This window comes from Thalassophryne amazonica, chromosome 9 (genome assembly GCF_902500255.1).
Source record: "Thalassophryne amazonica chromosome 9, fThaAma1.1, whole genome shotgun sequence".
NCBI classification, from domain to species: Eukaryota; Metazoa; Chordata; class Actinopteri; order Batrachoidiformes; family Batrachoididae; genus Thalassophryne; species Thalassophryne amazonica.
In genome coordinates, this window is record NC_047111.1 from 113,995,485 (window position 1) to 114,017,817 (window position 22,333).

Below are 22,333 nucleotides of genomic sequence, written 5' to 3' on the forward strand. Positions count from 1 at the left end.
GCACGGCAGAATGTGTGCAAGTGCACGGATCAAATTCATGCAAGTGTCAAGGCACCTTAAGCGAAGTCAAAAATGAGCTGTCTGTCTTGTTGTGTGTGCACTGGTTCTGCAGGGCTTTTTTGATAAGGAACATAATATTAGCAGGTTAACAATCTTTCACCACCGTGCACCTCTCCTCCTTTATACCCCTTTCACACATAACACGATTGAAGCTGATTGGCGCATGAAGGAGGAATTGCATGCCACTTGTGAAAAATTGGAGCCAACTCAAATGCCTCATACAGCTGTCACCACAACCACTCATGCACATAAGATGCCAAAAGACAGCGAGTGCCCATTCGAGCCCCCTCTCAGCAGGTGTCAGCCAAATTCCAGGTGTCACGCATGAACATCCAACACCTCTTGCTGGGCACTTAGAAAAGGCGGGGCTCCTGGCACAATAGTAAAGAGTAGATGACCACATTTGAGCTGTCTGTGAAAAGTGTCAGTGAAACACAAGTGTGGCATAACCAAGCAACACACATGGCTTGTGGAGTGTGGTAGTCATCCCCCCTCCCACGAACGCACCATGAATCCCACATTGTGAGCTGTGGCTGAGGGTCCCAGACTCCGGTCGCTGTCCAGCGCAGTGTGCTGCTGGGACAGCTGACTGCTGTGGACTGAAAATCTGCTGGTGAACACACAATGCACATGTGGGCGGGCCATCATCTGAGTGTGCGGCACAGTGTGAAGCCGGCTGGGCATAAATTGTAAATTGTAGTTTACATGACAGACAAAAAGAGTGGAGATTAAATAAAACAAATAAGGGTGAAGGCGTGAACTCATTCATGTCTGATCGTTTTGCACATGCACTTTACTGTGGGCATATGGCGCCTGTCAGCTGACTGCAGACTGACTGTCAGCTGGAACTGACCGTGCACACAAGGTGTTAAATTAAGGGCACAGACATCAGAAAAAATAGTAATACATACATAAGGGTGATTCTTAGACTACGTGTTGTGTGGGCCGCTGAAGAGGAGGTACTGCTGGCCCACCACCACCAGAGGGCGCCCTGCCTGGAGTGCGGGCTCCAGGCACCAGAGGGCGCTACCGCATCATGGGAGTAATCTGGGTGACAGCTGTCACCCATCTCCAAACACAGCTGTTTCTACTCAGCACCGAGGTATATCAGGAGGACGGCGTCTCCACCTCAGTGCCGAGATATCGCCTTAAGACTGAGGTAACATTCTCTGCCTTCATATTCTGAATAACCAGCTAAGATTTGTAAACCGTTTCAGGACTGCTGACTACTAACAGCTAAATTGCTTGAATAAGTACTCACCTTCCTGCTGTATATTGTCAAGAGGTGGAGGCGGCTTCTCCCCTCTCCGTGGCTGGGTGCTGTCGCATCCACATCTGTGTGTTGTTGCTCTCTCCTGCCAGCAGTACCGGATCCGACGAGCGGAGGCAGTGGCCACCTGGGAATTCGGGACTTGGCGGTTCCAGTATTTCCGGGGGTCGGTGGCAGAGGAGATCTGGGTGGTTCCGGTTCGACTGAGACGGACGTCTCCTACCTTCGAGCCTGCCCACACGACACCAGTGGAATTCGGTGTAAACCCAAAGTGTCAATTGTTGTATTGGTTGTGCATTTTCACAACAGTAAAAATTGTTATTTACTTTCTCCATTGTCCGTTCATTGCGCCCCCTGTTGTGGGTCCGTGTTCCTACACTTTCACAACAGGATATCTCGGCCAGCGTCATGGACCCCGAGGGGCGTCAACCGGCTGTTGAACGGCCAATGGAAGACCAAGGCGCGGCGGAGGCTCCGGGAGGGGTACTCGGTGAGTTGCAGCGGATCCTCACCGCCTTCACCTCTCGGATCGATTTAATGACCGAGCAGTACGTTCTCCTAAACCGCAGGGTGGAGGCTCTCGCCGCACAAGTGGAGGCGCGCCCTTCGGGCGCCGCTGCGGCTCTCCCTCCCGAGGACCCTGCGCGCGAAAGTGACGTTCCACTGGTCGTTCAACGGTCCCTTCCTCCGTCCCCAGAAGCATACATAAGCCCTCCAGAGCCGTACGGAGGCTGTGTGGAGACGTGCGCGGACTTTCTGATGCAGTGTTCGCTCGTCTTCGCACAGCGTCCCGTGATGTACGCGACTGATGCTAGCAAAGTAGCTTATGTAATAAATCTGCTTCGCGGGGAGGCACGCGCTTGGGCTACAGCGCTCTGGGAGCAGCACTCGCGGCTCCTTCATACCTACGATGGGTTTGTACGGGAGCTCAGAACAGTGTTCGACCATCCCAACAGAGGAGAGTCCGCTTCAACCGCACTACTGTCAATAAGACAGGGGCGTCGGAGCGCAGCTGCCTATGCAGTCGCCTTCCGCATCGCGGCGGCGAGATCCGGCTGGAATAGCACTGCCCTCCGCGCTGCCTTTGTAAACGGACTGTCACTGGTCCTAAAAGAGCACCTGGTGGCTAAGGACGAACCGCGGGATTTAGATGGGCTCATCGATCTAGTCATACGACTCGACAACCGGTTAGAAGAACGCCGCCGGGAACGAGGCGAAGGGCGTGGCCAGGCACGCGTCGTCCCTCTCCCTTCCGGGTCCGGTCGGGCTCCGCCCTCCCCACGCTCCTCTGTTCCTGCGCTCCGTGGGGTCACAGCTCCCCCTACTGACGAAGCTAGGGACACGAGTAGGGCAACATTTAGGGCACCAGATGCACAGAGGAGATGGACCCACGGAGCGTGTCTTGTTTGTGGTTCAATAGAGCACCATGTGAGAGACTGCCCCGAGCGGTCAAACGCCAAACGCCCGCCCCTAGAGACTGGGCCAGGGGTGGGTCAAAACATTCACGTGGGACACACCCACATTGCTACACGACTCCCAGTCACGATCCTGTTTGAGGATTCAACCCTGAAGGCCCCAGCACTGGTGGACACGGGCTCTGAGGGGAATCTGCTTGACAGTAGATGGGCCAGGGAGATAGGGCTCCCTCTGGTGGCTCTTACCTCGCCTGTGCAGGTTCGGGCGCTAGATGGCTCCCTACTCCCACCAATCACGCATAAGACACCCCCAGTAACTCTGGTGGTGTCAGGTAACCACCGGGAGGTGATCGAGTTCTTTGTGACTCAGGCCACCTCCCGTGTGGTTTTGGGTTTTCCCTGGATGCTAAAGCACAATCCCCGGATCGATTGGCCGTCCGGGGTAGTGGTTCAGTGGAGCGAAACCTGCCATCGGGAGTGTCTAGGTTCCTCGGTTCCTCCCGGCTCCCAAGCTAAGGAGGAGGTCCGAGTCCCGCCCAATCTGAAGGCGGTGCCGGCGGAGTACCATGACCTCGCTGACGTGTTCAGCAAGGATCTGGCTCTCACGCTTCCTCCCCACCGCCCGTATGATTGTGCCATTGATTTGGTTCCAGGCAGTGAGTTCCCGTCCAGTAGGCTGTACAACCTCTCACGGCCGGAGCGTGAATCAATGGAGACCTACATCCGGGACTCATTAGCTGCCGGGTTGATCCGGAATTCCACCTCACCGATGGGTGCAGGTTTCTTTTTTGTGGGTAAAAAAGATGGCGGGCTTCGTCCATGCATTGATTACAGGGGGTTGAACGAAATCACGGTTCGCAACCGATACCCGTTGCCCTTGTTGGATTCAGTGTTCACCCCCTTGCATGGAGCCAAAATCTTCACCAAGCTGGATCTTAGGAATGCGTATCATTTGGTTCGGATCCGGAAGGGAGACGAATGGAAGACGGCATTTAACACCCCGTTGGGCCATTTTGAGTACCTGGTCATGCCGTTCGGTCTCACTAACGCTCCCGCGACCTTCCAAGCATTGGTAAACGATGTCCTGCGGGACTTCCTGCACCGGTTCGTCTTCGTGTATCTGGACGATATACTCATCTTTTCCCCGGATCCTGAGACTCATGTCCGGCATGTCCGTCAGGTTCTGCAGCGGTTGTTGGAGAACCGTCTGTTTGTGAAGGGCGAGAAGTGTGAGTTCCACCGTACTTCTTTGTCCTTCCTGGGGTTTATCATCTCCTCCAACTCCGTCGCCCCGGACCCGGCCAAGGTTGCGGCGGTGAGAGATTGGCCCCAACCAACAAGCCGTAGGAAGCTGCAACAGTTCCTCGGTTTTGCTAATTTCTATAGGAGGTTCATTAAGGGCTACAGTCAGGTAGTTAGCCCCCTGACAGCCCTGACCTCTCCAAAAGTTCCCTTCACCTGGTCGGACCGGTGCGAGGCCGCGTTCAAGGAGTTGAAACGGCGCTTCTCGTCTGCACCAGTTCTGGTGCAGCCCGATCCTAGCCGCCAGTTAGTGGTTGAAGTGGATGCCTCGGACTCAGGGATAGGAGCGGTGCTCTCCCAGAGCGGGAAGACCGATAAGGTCCTTCACCCGTGTGCCTATTTTTCTCGCAGGTTGACCCCCGCTGAACGGAATTATGACGTCGGCAATCGGGAACTCCTTGCTGTGAAAGAGGCCCTCGAAGAGTGGAGACATCTGTTGGAGGGAACAGCCGTGCCATTCACGGTTTTCACTGACCATCGGAACCTGGAGTACATCAGAACCGCCAAGCGTCTGAACCCCAGGCAAGCCCGCTGGTCACTGTTCTTTGGCCGTTTTGACTTCCGGATTACCTACCGCCCCGGGACCAAGAATCAGAGATCGGATGCATTGTCCCGGGTGCACGAAGATGAGGTCAAAACGGAACCGTCGGATCCCCCGGATCCCATCATCCCGGAGTCCGCTATCGTGGCCGCCCTCACCTGGGACGTGGAGAAGACCGTCAGGGAGGCCCTGACCCGTGTCCCGGACCCCGGAAACGGACCAAAGAACAGACTGTACGTCCCACCAGAAGCTAGGGCCGCAGTCCTGGACTTCTGTCACGGTTCTAAGCTCTCCTGTCACCCAGGGGTGCGAAGGACCGTGGCAGTCGTCCGGCAACGCTTCTGGTGGGCATCCCTAGAGACCGACGTCCGGGACTACGTCCAGGCCTGTACCACCTGCGCCAGGGGCAAGGCCGATCATAGAAAGACCTCAGGGCAACTACAGCCATTGCCTGTGCCTCATCGCCCCTGGTCCCACATCGGCCTGGATTTCGTCACGGGTCTCCCGCCGTCCCAGGGACACACTGTTATCTTCACGATAGTGGACCGTTTCTCCAAGGCGGCCCACTTCGTGGCCCTCCCGAAGCTCCCTACGGCCCAGGAGACAGCGGACCTCCTGGTCCACCAAGTCGTCCGTCTGCATGGCATACCATCAGACATCGTCTCCGATCGCGGTCCCCAGTTCACCTCGCATGTCTGGAGGAGCTTCTGCCGGGAACTGGGGGCCACGGTCAGCCTCTCGTCTGGGTACCATCCCCAGACCAACGGGCAGGCAGAGCGGGCGAATCAAGAACTGGAGCAGACACTTCGCTGTGTGACAGCCGCGCACCCGACGGCCTGGAGTACCCACCTGGCCTGGATCGAGTACGCCCACAACAGTCAAGTGTCATCAGCCACCGGCCTCTCCCCGTTTGAGGTGTGCTTGGGGTATCAGCCCCCCTTGTTTCCGGTGGTTGAGGGAGAGGTCGGTGTGCCCTCGGTCCAGGCCCACCTACGGAAGTGCCGTCGGGTGTGGCGGGCCGCCCGCTCTGCCTTGTTGCAGGCCCGGACGAGGGCGAAGAAACATGCAGACCGGCGACGAGCCCCGGCCCCCAAGTATCGTCCTGGGCAGGAGGTCTGGTTATCCACCAAGGACATTCCCCTACAGGTTGACTCACCTAAACTGCAAGAACGATACATCGGACCGTATAAAATCCTCAAGGTCATCAACCCCGCCGCAGTGAGGCTCCAGCTTCCGGCCTCACTGCGGATCCATCCAGTTTTCCATGTTTCCCGGATCAAGCCTCTCCACACCTCACCCCTCTGCACCCCGGGTCCGGCACCGCCTCCTGCCCGGATCATCGACGGAGCACCGGCTTGGACTGTCCGCCGGCTCCTTGACGTCCGTCGGATGGGCCGGGGTTTTCAGTATCTGGTGGACTGGGAGGGGTACGGCCCCGAGGAGCGCTCCTGGGTGAAGAAGGGCTTCATCCTGGACCCGGCCCTCCTGGCCGACTTCTACCGACGCCATCCGGACAAGCCCGGTCGTGCGCCAGGAGGCGCCCGTTGAGGGGGGGGTCCTGTTGTGTGGGCCGCTGAAGAGGAGGTACTGCTGGCCCACCACCACCAGAGGGCGCCCTGCCTGGAGTGCGGGCTCCAGGCACCAGAGGGCGCTACCGCATCATGGGAGTAATCTGGGTGACAGCTGTCACCCATCTCCAAACACAGCTGTTTCTACTCAGCACCGAGGTATATCAGGAGGACGGCGTCTCCACCTCAGTGCCGAGATATCGCCTTAAGACTGAGGTAACATTCTCTGCCTTCATATTCTGAATAACCAGCTAAGATTTGTAAACCGTTTCAGGACTGCTGACTACTAACAGCTAAATTGCTTGAATAAGTACTCACCTTCCTGCTGTATATTGTCAAGAGGTGGAGGCGGCTTCTCCCCTCTCCGTGGCTGGGTGCTGTCGCATCCACATCTGTGTGTTGTTGCTCTCTCCTGCCAGCAGTACCGGATCCGACGAGCGGAGGCAGTGGCCACCTGGGAATTCGGGACTTGGCGGTTCCAGTATTTCCGGGGGTCGGTGGCAGAGGAGATCTGGGTGGTTCCGGTTCGACTGAGACGGACGTCTCCTACCTTCGAGCCTGCCCACACGACACCAGTGGAATTCGGTGTAAACCCAAAGTGTCAATTGTTGTATTGGTTGTGCATTTTCACAACAGTAAAAATTGTTATTTACTTTCTCCATTGTCCGTTCATTGCGCCCCCTGTTGTGGGTCCGTGTTCCTACACTTTCACAACACTACGTGCACTTATTATGTCCTTTGATCATATTGTATGAAAAACAGAAAAAAGGGGAAATTTCACACTTTTATAGTTATCTTTACAATGAAAGTGTGTTAAGAAATTTGTTCTAGTAGTCTATGATGACTTTTTCACCTTTTTTCACCATCATTATATGCAAATATTGCAGTTTTGTGCTTGTCCCACACCGACTTTTGATCTTCAATGATAAAAATGAATGGTAAAGAAACGTTTTTTCTAATGTTTTAAAATATCTCTGAATAAAATATCAGTAAAATAATCAAAACATAATTGGGGTATTCAATGTCATACAACTGTTGTGATTTTTTTTAAACAAAATGTAGTTGTCCCACACTATTGCGTAATTTCCACCACAACACTGTAATGTCCCTTTAAACAGTTTGTATGAAAGATTGTTTGGGTAGTTTCTATGGAGATAAACAGTGACATCAGAGCACATGTATATAGCGCCAAATCACAACAAACAGTTGCCCCAAGGCGATTTATATTATAAGGCAATGGTGTGGTGGAAATTACATTTGCAAGGCCAATAGTGCCCGTAGTTAAAGAATCACCCATAAATTTATAATTCTGTGAGCTGACGAGGTCAGCAGACAAAGGTGAGCGTGTCCCTGTGACCTGCAGCTGTTCAGATATCTGTGCTTGCAAGTCACAGCTGGAGAACACCTGTAGAATATGTAGAATATGGTGTTGCATAACTTCACCGTAAAAAGCGGACTTCAGCATGCTGTCCTCACGTAGGCATAAACAAAAACAAATATTGCCTGTCAGCTGACCGCCGCATCAGCGCGCCGCAATGCTGGATGCCACTGGGAGGTGCGTGTAACTATGAGATTTCCCCACATTGTAATAATTAAAACACATATCACATTTGCAATGTGGTCACCAGCGGGACACTGCGTGCTGAACACGCCATGCCGACTGATGTGTTCACAACGTGAGAGCTTGGCTCTTCATGAGACGGGAGCATCAAGTAACTCATGTAAAACATAAAAGGGAGAACAGTAATGCATTTTATTACTTTGTGGTGTATGTCTAGGCGGAGGTTAAGTCCGCTCTTTATAACAGGAATGAAGTATTATAAATTGTGGTGTTTTATTAATTTTTCCCTCCGCTGCTGTGTGCGCTACTTTCTACGTGCTCGCACTGTGTTCGTGCGTGTGAACACGAGCGTTCACAAAACTGTTGCCGCGGTATCGTGCACGCCTGTCCAACCATGTGTCTCTCCCTTCGGCAGGTGGAATGTTTTGTAGTTCCCCATTTCATTTTTTTTGTTCGTGGATTTTCTTCCAGTTTCTGCTTCTTTTGCCCAGCGTTGTTATGTGTGATGGGGCACTTAGTTTGGATTGGGGTTTTTTCCCCTGGAAGCATATATTGGAAGAAGGACCCAGAAATGTAAACCAGACGGCCCCAATCGAATACTGTGGGTCCTCAAGTATGTTAATTTGTCACATGTGTATTTGCTAAGAAATATGAAAAAGTGTTAGGAATTTGGATGATTCTTGATTATTATACAGCTTTCCACACATGTGGTGAGAAATGACTGGATTCAAACTCCGGCATATTTATTCATCTTGCAACAGTTTGTCTTTGTCATTATTGTGTGTGTGTGTGGGGGGGGGGGGGGGGGGGTGTGACCCAGCTTTGGTTTCTGTCTTTGATTGTTTCCACCTGGGGTCCTCCACGCCTTTAATTGCTGCATGGGTTTCTGTAAAATTTCCACCTGTTGTCATGTATGAAAAAAATTACCTCATGTGGAAAGGAAAGGACAGACTCCTCCATTATGTTAATGAAGTTTCTCATTGAAAACAGAGGTAAAGTACAACAGGACACACAGGCTTGACTTGAGCAAACAAAAATCAACAGTCTTCATGTTATCATTCAGATTCTGACTCACTGGTGTCACTTTCTTCATATGCAAATGTGTAGGGGTCTTCCTCTGACTCAAAACTACCTCCGACAGGTGGATGGATTCACTCCCACGCTTTTTCACTTCTGTCTTTGTCGCCCTCTGTCTTTGACTTTCTCTCACTCTCCTGTTCTCAGGGACCACACATGGCATCAGTGACTCTGGCAGCTTATGAATGTGGCTCAGTGAATTTTCCTGAGCCACCCTATCCAGACCATATAGTCTGTCCCCATGCGGAAGCGCCGGCAGCCGAGCAGCTGGGCGTGGCAGCTGCAGAGTCAGCTGGGGAGGTGGGGACAGCAGCTCTCCAGGGAAGCGTCTCGCTCTGGACCATCATGTCCAAAGTACGCTTGGAAGCTTTCATGTGGGTGAGTGGCTGTGCACAGACATTAAAGGCTGATGAGCAGGAGAATCTGCACAGAATTATATACTTTCACAGGCCCAAGTTGTGTCCACACTCTCCAATCAGGTTGCACATTCATATTCTAAGCTGATATTGTTGCTATCAGCTTAGAAACCCCTGTCATTTCTTTGAAAACTAAGGCGAAGGCTAATTTTTCCAATGACCACCTTTTATTTTGAAAATTTGCATTCAGTGGAAAGTGTGTATTTCTGTTTTGCATACATTGCCTTGGAAAAGTATTCAGCCCTTTGGGCTTTTACACATTTTAATTTGTTTATGCCTTTTCAAAAAAAAAAAAAAAAAAAAATATATATATATATATATGTGTGTGTGTGTGTGTGTATATACGTATATACAGTGTTGCCACAGTTACTTTGAAAAAGTAATCCAATTACTGATTACTGATTACTCCTTGAAAAAGTAACTTAGTTACTTTACTGATTACTCAATTGTAAAAGTAACTAAGTTAGATTACTAGTTACTTTTTTAGTTACTTTCCCCAGCTGCCGACAACAACCCTCTGCCACGTCAACATGACAATGATACTTGTTTTGCCAAAACTCACTTTATAGTCACCCTTTCTTGACTTCAATGAAAATAAATACTTGTTTTATAAAAAGTAAAATAAAAACCTCTTTCTTGACCTCATATTTAACTGTTGACAGCACTGTAACAGTAAAACTTGCAATTTCAAACCTACATTGTTTATAAATGTAACTATTAAATTCTAACATTTTTCTAACATTTAAATTCTTTCTAAACATTTTACTTGTCGAAATTATTATTATTTTAAGCAATATTAGTAGTTGTAGTAAAAAACGGCTTCAAAACTGGACCTTTAATCTAGGGGTGTTGTGGGGGGGCACATCCTTGCCCCACGCCCCCATTCCATCTGGATTCGCCCCTGTTTTGGCGTTTGAAAGAATGGATAACATTTATTTATACAGAAAACATGACCAGATTTACAGGTAAGAAAGTTTTATTGCGTTTTCACATCATGTGGTCCTCAGAAAGAGAGTTTAGGTGCATTTGAGTGGAAAATAGTGTTAGTTGTTGACGCGTCGCAGAGGATCAGCTGTTTTTAACGAGACAATACAGAGCGGCTCAGCTCAGAATTCTAAATAAAGGAGGGAAAAAAGTATAAAAATGTCTTTGTAAAGCTCAGTGCAGGTGTGCTGTCACTGTGCTTTAAGAGGTGAGGACGAGTCGAGCAGCTGCAAAAAACCGTGGACGAAAAGCTCACAGCTCGCTGAAAGTGGACAGTTCAGTTGAACCCCGACCTCCTGCCCACAGACCAAGTTTAATGCTGCTATCGACCCACAATGAAAAATAATAGTAACGCACAGTGACTTGGAGAAGTAACTTTAATGTGATTACTGATTTGGAAAGATTAACGCGTTAGATTACTCGTTACTAAAAAAAATGGTAACGCGTTACCGGCATCACTGTATATATATATATATATATATATATATATATATATATACGAGGTCTGTTAGAAAAGTATCCGACCTTATTATTTTTTTCAAAAACCATATGGATTTGAATCACGTGTGATTACATCAGACATGCTTGAACCCTCGTGGGCATGCAAGAGTTTTTTCACGCCTGTCGGTTACGTCATTCGCCTGTGGGCAGTCTTTGAGTGAGGAGTCGTCCACCCTCTCGTCGTTTTTTCATTGTTTAGGAATGGCTCAGAGACTGTTGCTTTGTTTGATAAAAAATTTTTTCAAAACTGTAAGGCACAACTGAGTGGACACCATTTGATAAATTCAGCTGGTTTTCGGTAAAAATTTTAACGGCTGATGAGAGATTTTGGTCTGTTAGTGTCGCTTTAAGGACGGCCCACGGCGCCTGACGGCGATCTGCGCTTCAAGGCGGCAGCGTCTCGCCGTTTCAAGTTGAAAACTTCCACATTTCAGGCTCTGTTGACGCAGTAAGTCGTCAGAGAACAGAGAACTTTCAGAAGAAGTCGGCATGAGGAGTGTATTCGGACATTCCATTGTTAACAGACATTTTGTAATGAAAGAACGTGCGGGCAGAGTCGCATGTCAGGCCGGACCTGACCGCGGGGGGTCGCGACAGGAAAAACACCTCCGTTGGAAACCTTAACGGGCAAGTTGGAACATGCCCAACCTGTTAAATAATTTCTCAGTTACTCACTTGTTGAAAGCCATCAAAAGCCGCCTGAATTTTACAAATGGTTTTCAACACGGAGGTGTTTTTCCTGTTGCGGCGCACACAGATTTGCTGAGTCGTCACGGAAACGACTCGGCGAATTTGCGCGCACGTCTTTCATTATAAAATGTCCTTAAACAGTGGAATGTCCGCATAAAGTCCTCATGCCGGCCTCTTCTGAATCTTCTCTGTTCTCTCACGACGTCCTGGGTGAATTAAGCCTTAAATTAGGATGTTTTCAGGTTGAAACAGGCCGACGACGGCGCCTGGAAGCGCTGCGCGACGTCCCGCTCCGTGGGAAGTCCTTACACCAACAGAAACACCCCATAATCTCTCATCAGCCGTTAAACTTTTCACCGAAAACCAGCTTCATTTCTCGAATAGTGTCCTCTCGGATATTCCTCACAGGTCCAGAAAAAATTTTGATAAAGCAACGCGCGCCGTCTCGAGCAGCGGGTGAAACAAAGGAATTCAGCCGAGAGGGCAGGACCACATCTCACTCAAGGCCTGCCCACAGGGAAATGACGTCACCGACACGCGTGAAAAAACTCACGCATGCGCACGAGGGTTCAAGCATGATTGGTGTAATCGCACGTCATTCAAATCCATATAGTTAAAAAAAATAATAAAAGGGTCGGTTTATTATCTAATAGACCTTGGGTGTATATATATATATATATATATATATATATATATATATATATATATACAAGGTCTATTACAAAAGTATCCGACCTTATTATTTTTTTCAAAAACCATATGGATTTGAATCACGCGTGATTGCGTCAGACAAGTTTGAACCCTCGTGCGCATGCGTGAGTTTTTCCACACCTGTCGGTTGCGTCATTCGCCTGTGAGCAGGCTTTGAGTGAGGAGTGGTCCAGCCCCCTCGTCGGATTTTCATTGTCAGGAAATGGTGGAATGATTTGGGTTTTTTTCCATCAGAATTTTTTCAGAAACTGGTAGAGACTGGCAGCTGGAAACCATTAGAAAAATTTATCTGGCTTTCGGTGAAAATGTTACGGGCGTGGTAGAGAATAAGGAGTGTTACTGTCACTTTAAGGACGGCCCCCAGCGACTGTGGGGCGCGCCGCGCTCCGAAGGCGCCATCGACAGGCTGAACGACCATTTCATTTCTAAACGGATGGCTGTCTGGATCCGTGACCATCGTGTGCCATTTCTCTGGTTATCACAAGAGCTGGACATCAACCATTTTCCGGCAGATTTCACTTTTAACAAGAGATTTTGTCATGGAAAGCCAAGCGGTGGCTTTGCGCGTCACGACCGATTTGCTGATGGAGCAAGACAAAGGAACACCTCCGTTTTGGTCTCACAGGACGGCTTTGAGATGGCGTTCAGACAGCTGTCGGTGGTTTTTCCATCGAGTGATTATCCGAGAAATCGTGGATGTGCCTGGACATGCCAGAACATGTCCCGTGAGGCTTCATCACGACGTTGCTGTGCGCCATGCGGCACCGCCGCGACGCGCGAAGCCTCCGCTGCTCTTTCCATGACAAAAACTCCTGTAACAGTGGAATGTGCCGTTCATTTCCAAACTGGACGCTGTGTTTTATCCGGGACGTCGTCTGACTAGCACAGGAATTGTGAAAAGACGTGGACATCAGCACTTTTTTGGCACATTGAGACAGACGTGCGGAAGAATTCCGCGCATCGCGGTGGTCGCCGCATGGCGCAAAGCAACACCGTGATGAAGCCTCACAGGACATGTTCTGGCATGTCCTGTGAGGACAGCACGTTTCATTTTGGGAGGAAAAAAAAAACATTTTAGTCGATTGTAGTTTCTTGTCTGTATTGCATTTGGAAAGAGGTGTCATTTTATTCATTTTGAAGTTATTAATTCTGACCGGACTCTGTCTCAGCCACGCAGCGTTTCGAGCTGTGTGAACAGAACGGAGGACGATTCTCGTTTCTTGACAGCAACAAGACAAGAGTCCCAGTTAGTGACTTTAATCCACACAAAAGTGACTGACGATATTTTAATGGCTTTGCGAGGGGTTAAGAAGCAGCTTGCCGTTTCTGAAGAGCAGTGAATCAAAGAACCAACGAGCTACTGGATCGAAGCATTGCTTCAATGGTTCATGGCTTCAAAGTGGAGCCGCGCTGCAGAAATAGTTTATTACAGACCAAACCCTGAATATCCGACTTTATTTGTACATCCATATGACTTTGAAACTCGGAAAAATCTGTATAATTTACGGACTATAGGTTGACATGAAAACCACCGAAAAGCTGTGTTCACCGCGGGGACACGTTCAGCTTTCGAGATTATTCAAGATTTTTTTTTTTACCGATGACGAACGATGGGTAAAAAAAAATTGCATCGGTCCAAACCGGTCTGGATCCGGGCCTGATCCTGTAGAACTTTGTACCGAAAATGTCCATTCAAAAGTTCGGCGTCTTTCTGCATTTTGTTTTGTTGTGCATTGCATAGCATTGCATATATATATATATATATATATATATATATATATATATATATATATACACGAGGTCTGTCCAAAAAGTGTTGGACCTTTTATTTTTTGCAAAAACCGTATGGATTTTGAATCACATGTCATTGCATCAGCCAAGCTTGAACCTTCGTGTGCATGCGTGAGTTTTTTCACGCCTGTCGGTTTTGTGGTTTTGTCCCGCGCCATGAGCAGCACGGTGGCACAATCCTCGCTTCTCTTTCCATGAAAAAAAAAACTCCTGTAACAGTAGAATGTGCCGATAAAGTGCTGATGTCCACGCCTTCTGCCTCTTTTGTGAAAGTCAGACGACGTCCCGGATCAACAAAGCCTCCACGTTGGAAATGATCTGGTTGATTCAGCTTGTCGATCGGCGCTCAGAGCGCGGCGCGCTCTCAGATGCTGTGGGCGGTCTTTAAACTGGCTGGATCACTCCTTAATCTGTGTAATCCCCATAAAATCATCGCTGAAAGCCATCTAAATTTTCCGAATGGTGTCCACCTGGAGGTCTCTCACAGTTTCTGGAAAGATTTGATGCAGCAAAGCTCCAAATCGTTCAGACATTTATTTGCAATAAAAATCCGACGAGAGGGGTGGACCACTGCTCACACAAAGCCTGCTCACAGGCGAATGACACAACCGACAGGCGTGAAAAAACTCACGCATGCGCACGAAGGTTCAAGCTTGGCTGATGCAATCACACGTGATTCAAATCCATATGGTTTTTGAAAAAAATAAAAAGGTCCGATACTTTTTGGACAGACCTCGTATATATGATTGAGGCTTCTCAATATTAAAATTTTTAAAATTATCCTCCTTAAACTCAAACTCAAAGCAAATCTCTACAACTTGATATAATTAAATGCAAATATCAAAGCCAACATGATGTTGCATAAGTAATGGTGCCCTTTGGTATAACACACATAAATAATCAGTTTTATTGCCAATTTCTTCAAACAAGTCAGTGATGGATACATGCACATTTCCAAGTCAATGAATATGTCTTGGGGCTTAAGTTGAATCACTCTTTAAGACACACAAACAGTATAGTCCTATATGGTAACTTTTTGGAGGGGACAGTTTTAAAAAACTAAATTACAATGCAAGAAGGAGAATAGTGAAGAAAGCCACCAAAGACACCCAGACAGTCCAAAAGAAGTTATAGGCTTCTCTGGCTGTGATTCGAGGAATTGTGCATAGTGCATATTTTGCATGACATTCATAGCCAACACGCAAACATCTCTATGATATGCATCATAGGTTCCTTCGGGTTCTCCTTTTTCACTCGGGGTCACCATAGCAGATCTGAGATAGATCTGCTTTGGTACATTGCTTTGGTACATGTTTTACACTGATGTCCTGACGCATCTCCACCTTACACGGATAAAGGGCAGGAATTGTCTTGAACTGGGAACGTTCTGCTCTGGAAACTGCTTGGCCACCACATTGCCACCACTCTATAACATGTATGGAACAGGTTAATTTGAGCAGTAATGTTGCAAAACCTCACACAGCTGCCAATCATTAATAGAAATACTGTGAAACATGCTTCTGTGATCTCACAGAGGCTCCCACAAAGTCAGGTTTGTTATCCAAGTTGCAAGCTGCGTCCGAGGGTTCAGCTTTAATCGCTCCGCTGCAGACAACCAGGAAATACCCATCGTTCCTGCCATAGTTGATACTCAGATGACAGACTTCATTGATGAACTGTTTCTACAACTACACATCAGAAGGCTTCACAGTTCCTCTTTGATCTAGTGACCAAAGAGCCGATCCAAGACCCAAGGCAGGTCAGTAAGAAATATCAGTCAGTCTATTCTGGATCAGGTTGGGTCTCAGATCTCCCAACTTGGATCTGTGCCATGAGAGAGTGCAGGTTTGTGGAAAATTAACTAAAAGGGAACTAAGAGGGAAGTGTTTTAGTGCAGAGGAGAGGTATTTCACTAATAAAGATTTGGAGGACAGCATGTTTTGAACAAGATGTGAAATGAGCCATGTAAATTGTGTTCTGAGCCTGACATTGTGCTTTCTCTCTCTCTCTCTCTCTCTCTCTCTCTCTCTCTCTCTCTCTCTCTCTCTCTCTCTCTCTCTCTCTGGGTCCTGATCGTCAACCAGGCAGTCAGACAACCTGTCAATAGTCATCTCAAAAAACTAGCTGGGTCTTGACTGGGTCTCCATTTTCAGGAATGTATTTATGCACGTTTACTGAAGAAGACTTGTACTACGCATTCTCTACACTCAGGTTGAACATCCATATTATGATGATGATGTAATTACAACTTGACCAATGGTACAGGAAGTTCATTTATGGTTTTCTGCAAGTAATGGCTGTGCACAGACTGTTTATAACAATGCGTAGTCTCAATCTAATATGCATAACATGATCTTTAAGGTTTTCATCAAAACTGAGGTGGTCAAACACAAACGCCACCAGATTTGTTGGCTTTATATAGAGACACATTTTTCAGTATGATACTTGAAGCTCAAAGTACTTCAACACGTTAAATGTTTTTTATAATTAGCAACTAGAAGCGTGAAGATGTGTACATTCCTGTGAAATCTTATTTTCATATAAACCATGTTAAGAAGTGTTGAAACTCACTATTTATTATTTGCTTAAATGTTTTGTGCTCTGACCAGGTGTCTGTGAGCCTGACAAAACTACAGTCAGACTTCAGGTACAATGCGTTCATTGACAATTCATTCACTTTGGGAAACCCCCAACACCTCATTGTGAATTCCCCGGAGCAGTGTTAGTGGTTTCACACCTCTAACCATTCTTGTGGCTGCTGTGAATGATTCTTGTAGTACTTCTACACCAATAAAGAGCAATAACATAAATGTAAATTTTTTGTGAATCAAATTGTAATAATTAATGCAGCATGATGGCTTGCTTCCAGAACAGACGGTTCCCAGTTCTAGACCACGTGTTGCCCATTCCCACTGCCCATTGGAGTTGTGTCAGGAAGAGCATCCAACTTGGCATCAACATGGGGCATCCTCAAGGGAAAACAAACAAAAAAAAACAGCCAAAACAAAATATGTACCGGTGCCGCAGACCGCCTCTAAAAATCGGTCCGCCTTTTGCATCTGCACAAAAGGTGCAGCAATCACCCACAGCAATCAGATGGATTAATGTGATTATTAACCATCAGATGATAAAGGTAAACCTCTTAAATCATTCTAAAGTCAGTTTTAGGCAGAAAACGAGGCATTTTTAAGCAGAAACTGCAAAATTCCGTGATGCTTTGAAATGACTGACGTGCAGTGAGCGCATCAGCTAGCAGCTCGCTTAGCCCTGGTGCTCTGGTCGCTTCCGCCACCTTTTATGATGAAATAATGCTGAATTTATGTGGAAATGATCGTTGTACAAAAGCTTCAGATATCTGTCGCTGAGGTAGATGATGACTGGAGTGCAGTTTGAAGCATAAATGAGGTTTTAATCTGTGAACCGCGGCTAATGACGCATGCGCAGATGCAAAAGGTGGACGGATTTTTAAGGGAGACCGTTCAGTCGGTGACACCGGTGCACCATCTTGTAGAGCTGAACTGGCTCCTGATTGGCAGCCAATCTAATCGATTGTTTGACACAAAGGTATTCCAGCAGTACCCAAGGATTCTTCAGAGAGACCTAATACCCAAGACATCTAGGCACCTTAATAACTGCATAATAATGACATTTTAGTGTCTTTTCTGGGTGTCTAGTTGCAGTTACCTTGGAACTCTGTGGCTCATCAGTGAGTCAAACGTGTGTCAGAGTTGTCATGAAATCAACTCACAGTGTGTGTGTGTGTGTGTGTGTGTGTGTGTGTGTGTGTGTGTGTGTGTGTGTGTGTGTGTGTGTGTGTGTGTGTGTGTGTGTGTGTGTGAGAGAGAGAGAGAGAGACAGAGATGCCCTCCCCACACACACACACAACCACACAGTTCTGTGTTATCTAGTTGAATTTCTTCATTCTCCACTTTAAATAGCATTGCTGAGAAGGTTACAGCAGCTAAACCTCAGGAAAAGAGAACTTGACCAGTCACACATAATGAGTTTATCATTCTTTCTTCTCTGTTTCCTTGTTCTGCATTATGTGGTGAGAGGGGAAATACATGTCCACAGCTACTTCTTTACTACAGGGAGCTTTACAGGAACTAGGCACACTTTCCACAGCTGCTTTCTGCTGTAACTTGCTTTCAAGCTTCATTATTGTTTATGATACATTAACCATATGCACTTGGAAACATGTAGTCAGAGGAATGGATCATCAGAAACAAACATATTCACTCATAGTCAAGATTTCGGTATGCGTTTATTTAGTTATATTATTGGAAGGGTTGTTTCGTCCGCTTGTCCTTCTATCCAGATCATATAGGATAAGCTACCTGACGTCCACAAAACCTGGGGGAAGGACTGATCATTGTAAGAGGAAGACTCCCTCAAATGATGATAATCTAGATTCAGTTCTCCTCATTTCACATTGCTGTTGCTCAAACACAAAGTTCTGCAAATGAAGCCAGCAACTCTGACTGCTTAAGTTGCCAAATCAAAGTACAGCAGTTTCATTTCTGTGGTGGAGCACGAGGTGAGGCACACGCTGTGAGGTGTCAACCCACGCAAAGCAACAGGTCCCCGCGGTGTCTCCAGGCAGGTGCTGAAAGACTGTGCAGACCAGCTTGCTGGGATTTTCACCAAAATCTTCAAGCGGTCCCCAACACAGTCAGCTGTCCTGTCATGCCTGAAGAACTCCACTGTAGTCCCCCTACCCAAGAAATCCCCCAGAACCAGCCTCAATGACAGCCTGCTGCACTCACACCGGTGGTGATGAAGTCACATCATGTCATTCATAACCCACACTCAAGACCCATACAAATTCACTTACAAGGCCAACAGGTCAACAGAGGACACCGTGACTGTTGCCCTCTACACCACACTGACCTACCTGGAGCAACAGGGTAACTACACCCGTCTTCTCTTTGTGGCTTATAGTTCAGCATTCAACACCATCCTCCCCCAAGGCCTCGTGAGGAAACTGCTGAACCTCTGTCTACTTCATTCCACATGTTTTTGGATTAAGGACTTTCTGTTAGATTGCTCACAGAGAGTCAGGATTGGCCCTCACATATCCACAGCTCTGACACTCTGCACCGATTCCCGTCAAGGCTGCGTGCTGAGCCCACTGCTCTTCACCCTCTACACCTCTGACTGCACCCCTACCATACCAGCAACACCTTTATTAAGTATGTGGATGACACCACAGTGGTAGGCTGCATCACTGGAGGAGATGAGTCCGCCTACCGGGATGACGTGGAACAGCTGATGGTGGGGTGTAGAGAAAATAACCTGCTCCTGAACACATCCAAAACCAAGGAGCTAATCATAGACATCAGGAGAAACAAAGCAGACATTTAGCCCGTTATCATTGGGGGACCTGTGTGGAAAGCGTCAAAGACTTCTGTTTTCTTGGAGTCCACATAGAGCAGAAACTGACCTGGGACAGGAACATCACACACTTGGTAAAGAAGGCACAGCAAAGACTCCACTTTCTGAGAATCCTCGGGAAAAATAACATAAACCAGAGATTGCTTGTGTTTTTACCACTCTACCATGGAGAGCATCCTCACATACTGCCTCTGTACGTGGTTTGTCAGCTGCACTTTGGCAAACAGGAAAGAGCTCCAGAGGAGATCACTGGATGCCTTCTACCCACACTGGGGGACCTTCATGGCTCTTATTGTCTCAGGAGAGCCAACACCATCCTAAAGGACTCATCCCACCCTGGACACTCTCAGTTTGAGCTACTGCTGTCAGGCAGATGGTACAGGGCCATTAAAGCAAGTGCAAATAGACTGAAAAACAGATTATACCCAACTGCTGTTAGAGCTTTGAATGCCACTGGAACCAAATAAAAAAATTGAAATTAGTGCAATATTTGTTTATGTGCAATATCCACTGCCTCTGAAATATACAGTTTTGTATACTCTTGTCTTTTTTTATATGCAATCTATTTTTTGCTACTTCCTTTTTAGAATTTTTTTCTTCTTTTATAATTTGCACTCTGGACATACCTCTTTCATTCGGTTAAATTTTACGTGTATGTTTATTTTTCTTTTCTGCTCTAGAACTTTCAAGTATGTGCATAGTTTCCTCAGGTTTACATTTGCACTGAAAGGCTTGTACCTTACCTTTTCGTTGTACTGGTTACAATGACAATAAAGGATCTGTATCTGTATAAAACTGGAGTGTTTCATTCTCATTGAAAATGTAGGTCCCTATCTTCTACTGAGGGCAAAGTGTCATTTCTGGTGTCCAACCAACACTGTGGTCATTTTCACACCCAGCATCCACATTCACTTAGCAACAACTGCACTTACGCTGGTATGTGTGCTCATGGGCGTGTCAGTCTTAAAATGAGGCGTGGCCAGGCACAATATTCAAATGGGTCATAACATGCATACGCTCTTCTTGTACACAAACCTAAATTTTATTGAAAACAAACAAAATTGAAAAATGCTAAATTTCACTCTATTGTTTTATGGCTTCACCTCAGGGAGCCTTGGTGGCTGCTGTCTGGCTCTTTACAGCAATAAGAGATAACAGATTGATTTCATTCATGTTATGCCCAAAACACATCCATGATCAATTAAGTGAGTAAATACAACCCCTTTGTGTCTTGCATGTTACTTTTCACTCAGGTTACATTCCATGTACAGTAGTGTTCAGAATAATAGTAGTGCTATGTGACTAAAAAGATTAATCCAGGTTTTGAGTATATTCCTTATTGTTACATGGGAAACAAGGTACCAGTAGATTCAGTAGATTCTCACAAATCCAAAAAGACCAAGAATTCATGATATGCACACTCTTAAGGCTATGAAATTGGGCTATTAGTAAAAAAAAAAGTAGAAAAGGGGGTGTTCACAATAATAGTAGTGTGGCATTCAGTCAGTGAGTTTGTCAGTTTTGTGGAACAAACAGGTGTGAATCAGGTGTCCCCTATTTAAAGATGAAGCCAGCACCTGTTGAACATGCTTTTCTCTTTGAAAGCCTGAGGAAAATGGGACGTTCAAGACATTGTTCAGGAGAACAGCGTAGTTTGATTAAAAAGTTGATTGGAGAGGGGAAAACTTATACACAGGTGCAAAAAATTATAGGCTGTTCATCTACAATGATCTCCAATGCTTTAAAATGGACAAAAAAAAAAAAAAAAAAAACCAGAGACGCGTGTAAGAAAATGGAAAACAACCATCAAATGGATAGAAGAATAACCAGAATGGCAAAAGGCTCACCCATTGATCAGCTCCAGGATGATCAAAGACAGTCTGGAGTTACCTGTAAGTGCTGTGACAGTTAGAAGACGCCTGTGTGAAGCTAATTTATTTGCAAGAATCCCCTGCAAAGTCCCTCTGTTAAATAAAAGACGTGCAGAAGAGGTTACATTTGCCAAAGAACACATCAACTGACCTAAAGAGAAATGGAGGAATATTTTGTGGACTGATGAGAGTAAAATTGTTCTTTTGGGTCCAAGGGCTGCAGACAGTTTGTGAGACGACCCCCAAACTCTGAATTCAAGCCACAGTTCACAGTGAAGACAGTGAAGCATGGGTGGTGCAAGCATCATGATATGGGCATGTTTCTCCTACTATGGTGTTGGGCCTATATATCACATACCAGGTATCATGGATCAGTTTGGATATGTCAAAATAGTTGAAGAGGTCATGTTGCCTTATGCTGAAGAGGACATGCCCTTGAAATGGGTGTTTCAACAAGACAATGACCCAAGCACACTAGTAACCAGCAAAATCTTGGTTCCACATCCACAAAATTATGCCTCGCAGATGTGAAGAAATCATGAAAAACTGTGGTTATACAACTAAATACTAGTTTAGTGATTCACAGGATTGCTAAAAAGCAGGTTTGAACATAATAGTTTTTGAGTTTGTAGCGTCAACGGGCAGATGCTACTATTATTGTGAACACCCCCTTTTCTACTTATTTTTACTAATAGCCCAATTTCATAGCCTTAAGAGTGTGCATATCATGAATGCTTGGTCTTGTTGGATTTGTGAGAATCTACTGAATCTACTGGTACCTTGATTCCCATGTAACAATAAGAAATATACTCAAAACCTGGATTAATCTTTTTAGTCACATAGCACTACTATTATTCTGAACACTACTGTATATACCCAAATGGAGTTGGACATGCCCCAAATGCTATTACACTGGACTGTGTGATACAGATGATGATGATGATGATGATGATTGTTATTATTATTATTATTATTATTATTATTATTATTTTGAGTGAGATGAGATGTTTGACTGAGGTTTGACCAAATTTCCATTTTCTCATCTTTTTATTAGCTGTAAGTGTGTGTGTGTGTGTGTGTGTTACTTTTTTACCCAATTCCCTTGGATTTACCTGCACATAATCACCACCACGCCCCTTTAGCACCATCCTGGCATGGCCTCAGCTGAGTGCTCCAGCTCT

General features: G+C 46.6%; 1 protein-coding gene across 1 annotated transcript in view; it reads left to right on the top strand.

The window, feature by feature from the left end:
* The window catches only part of LOC117518003 (vacuole membrane protein 1-like), a 256,471-nt gene that overhangs the window by 111,540 nt on the left and 122,598 nt on the right, over positions 1–22,333 (top strand). The window contains exon 7 of the mRNA XM_034179118.1: positions 8,942–9,172. Coding sequence (XP_034035009.1) covers positions 8,942–9,172 — 231 coding nt within the window. The remainder of the gene's footprint in view (positions 1–8,941; positions 9,173–22,333) is intronic.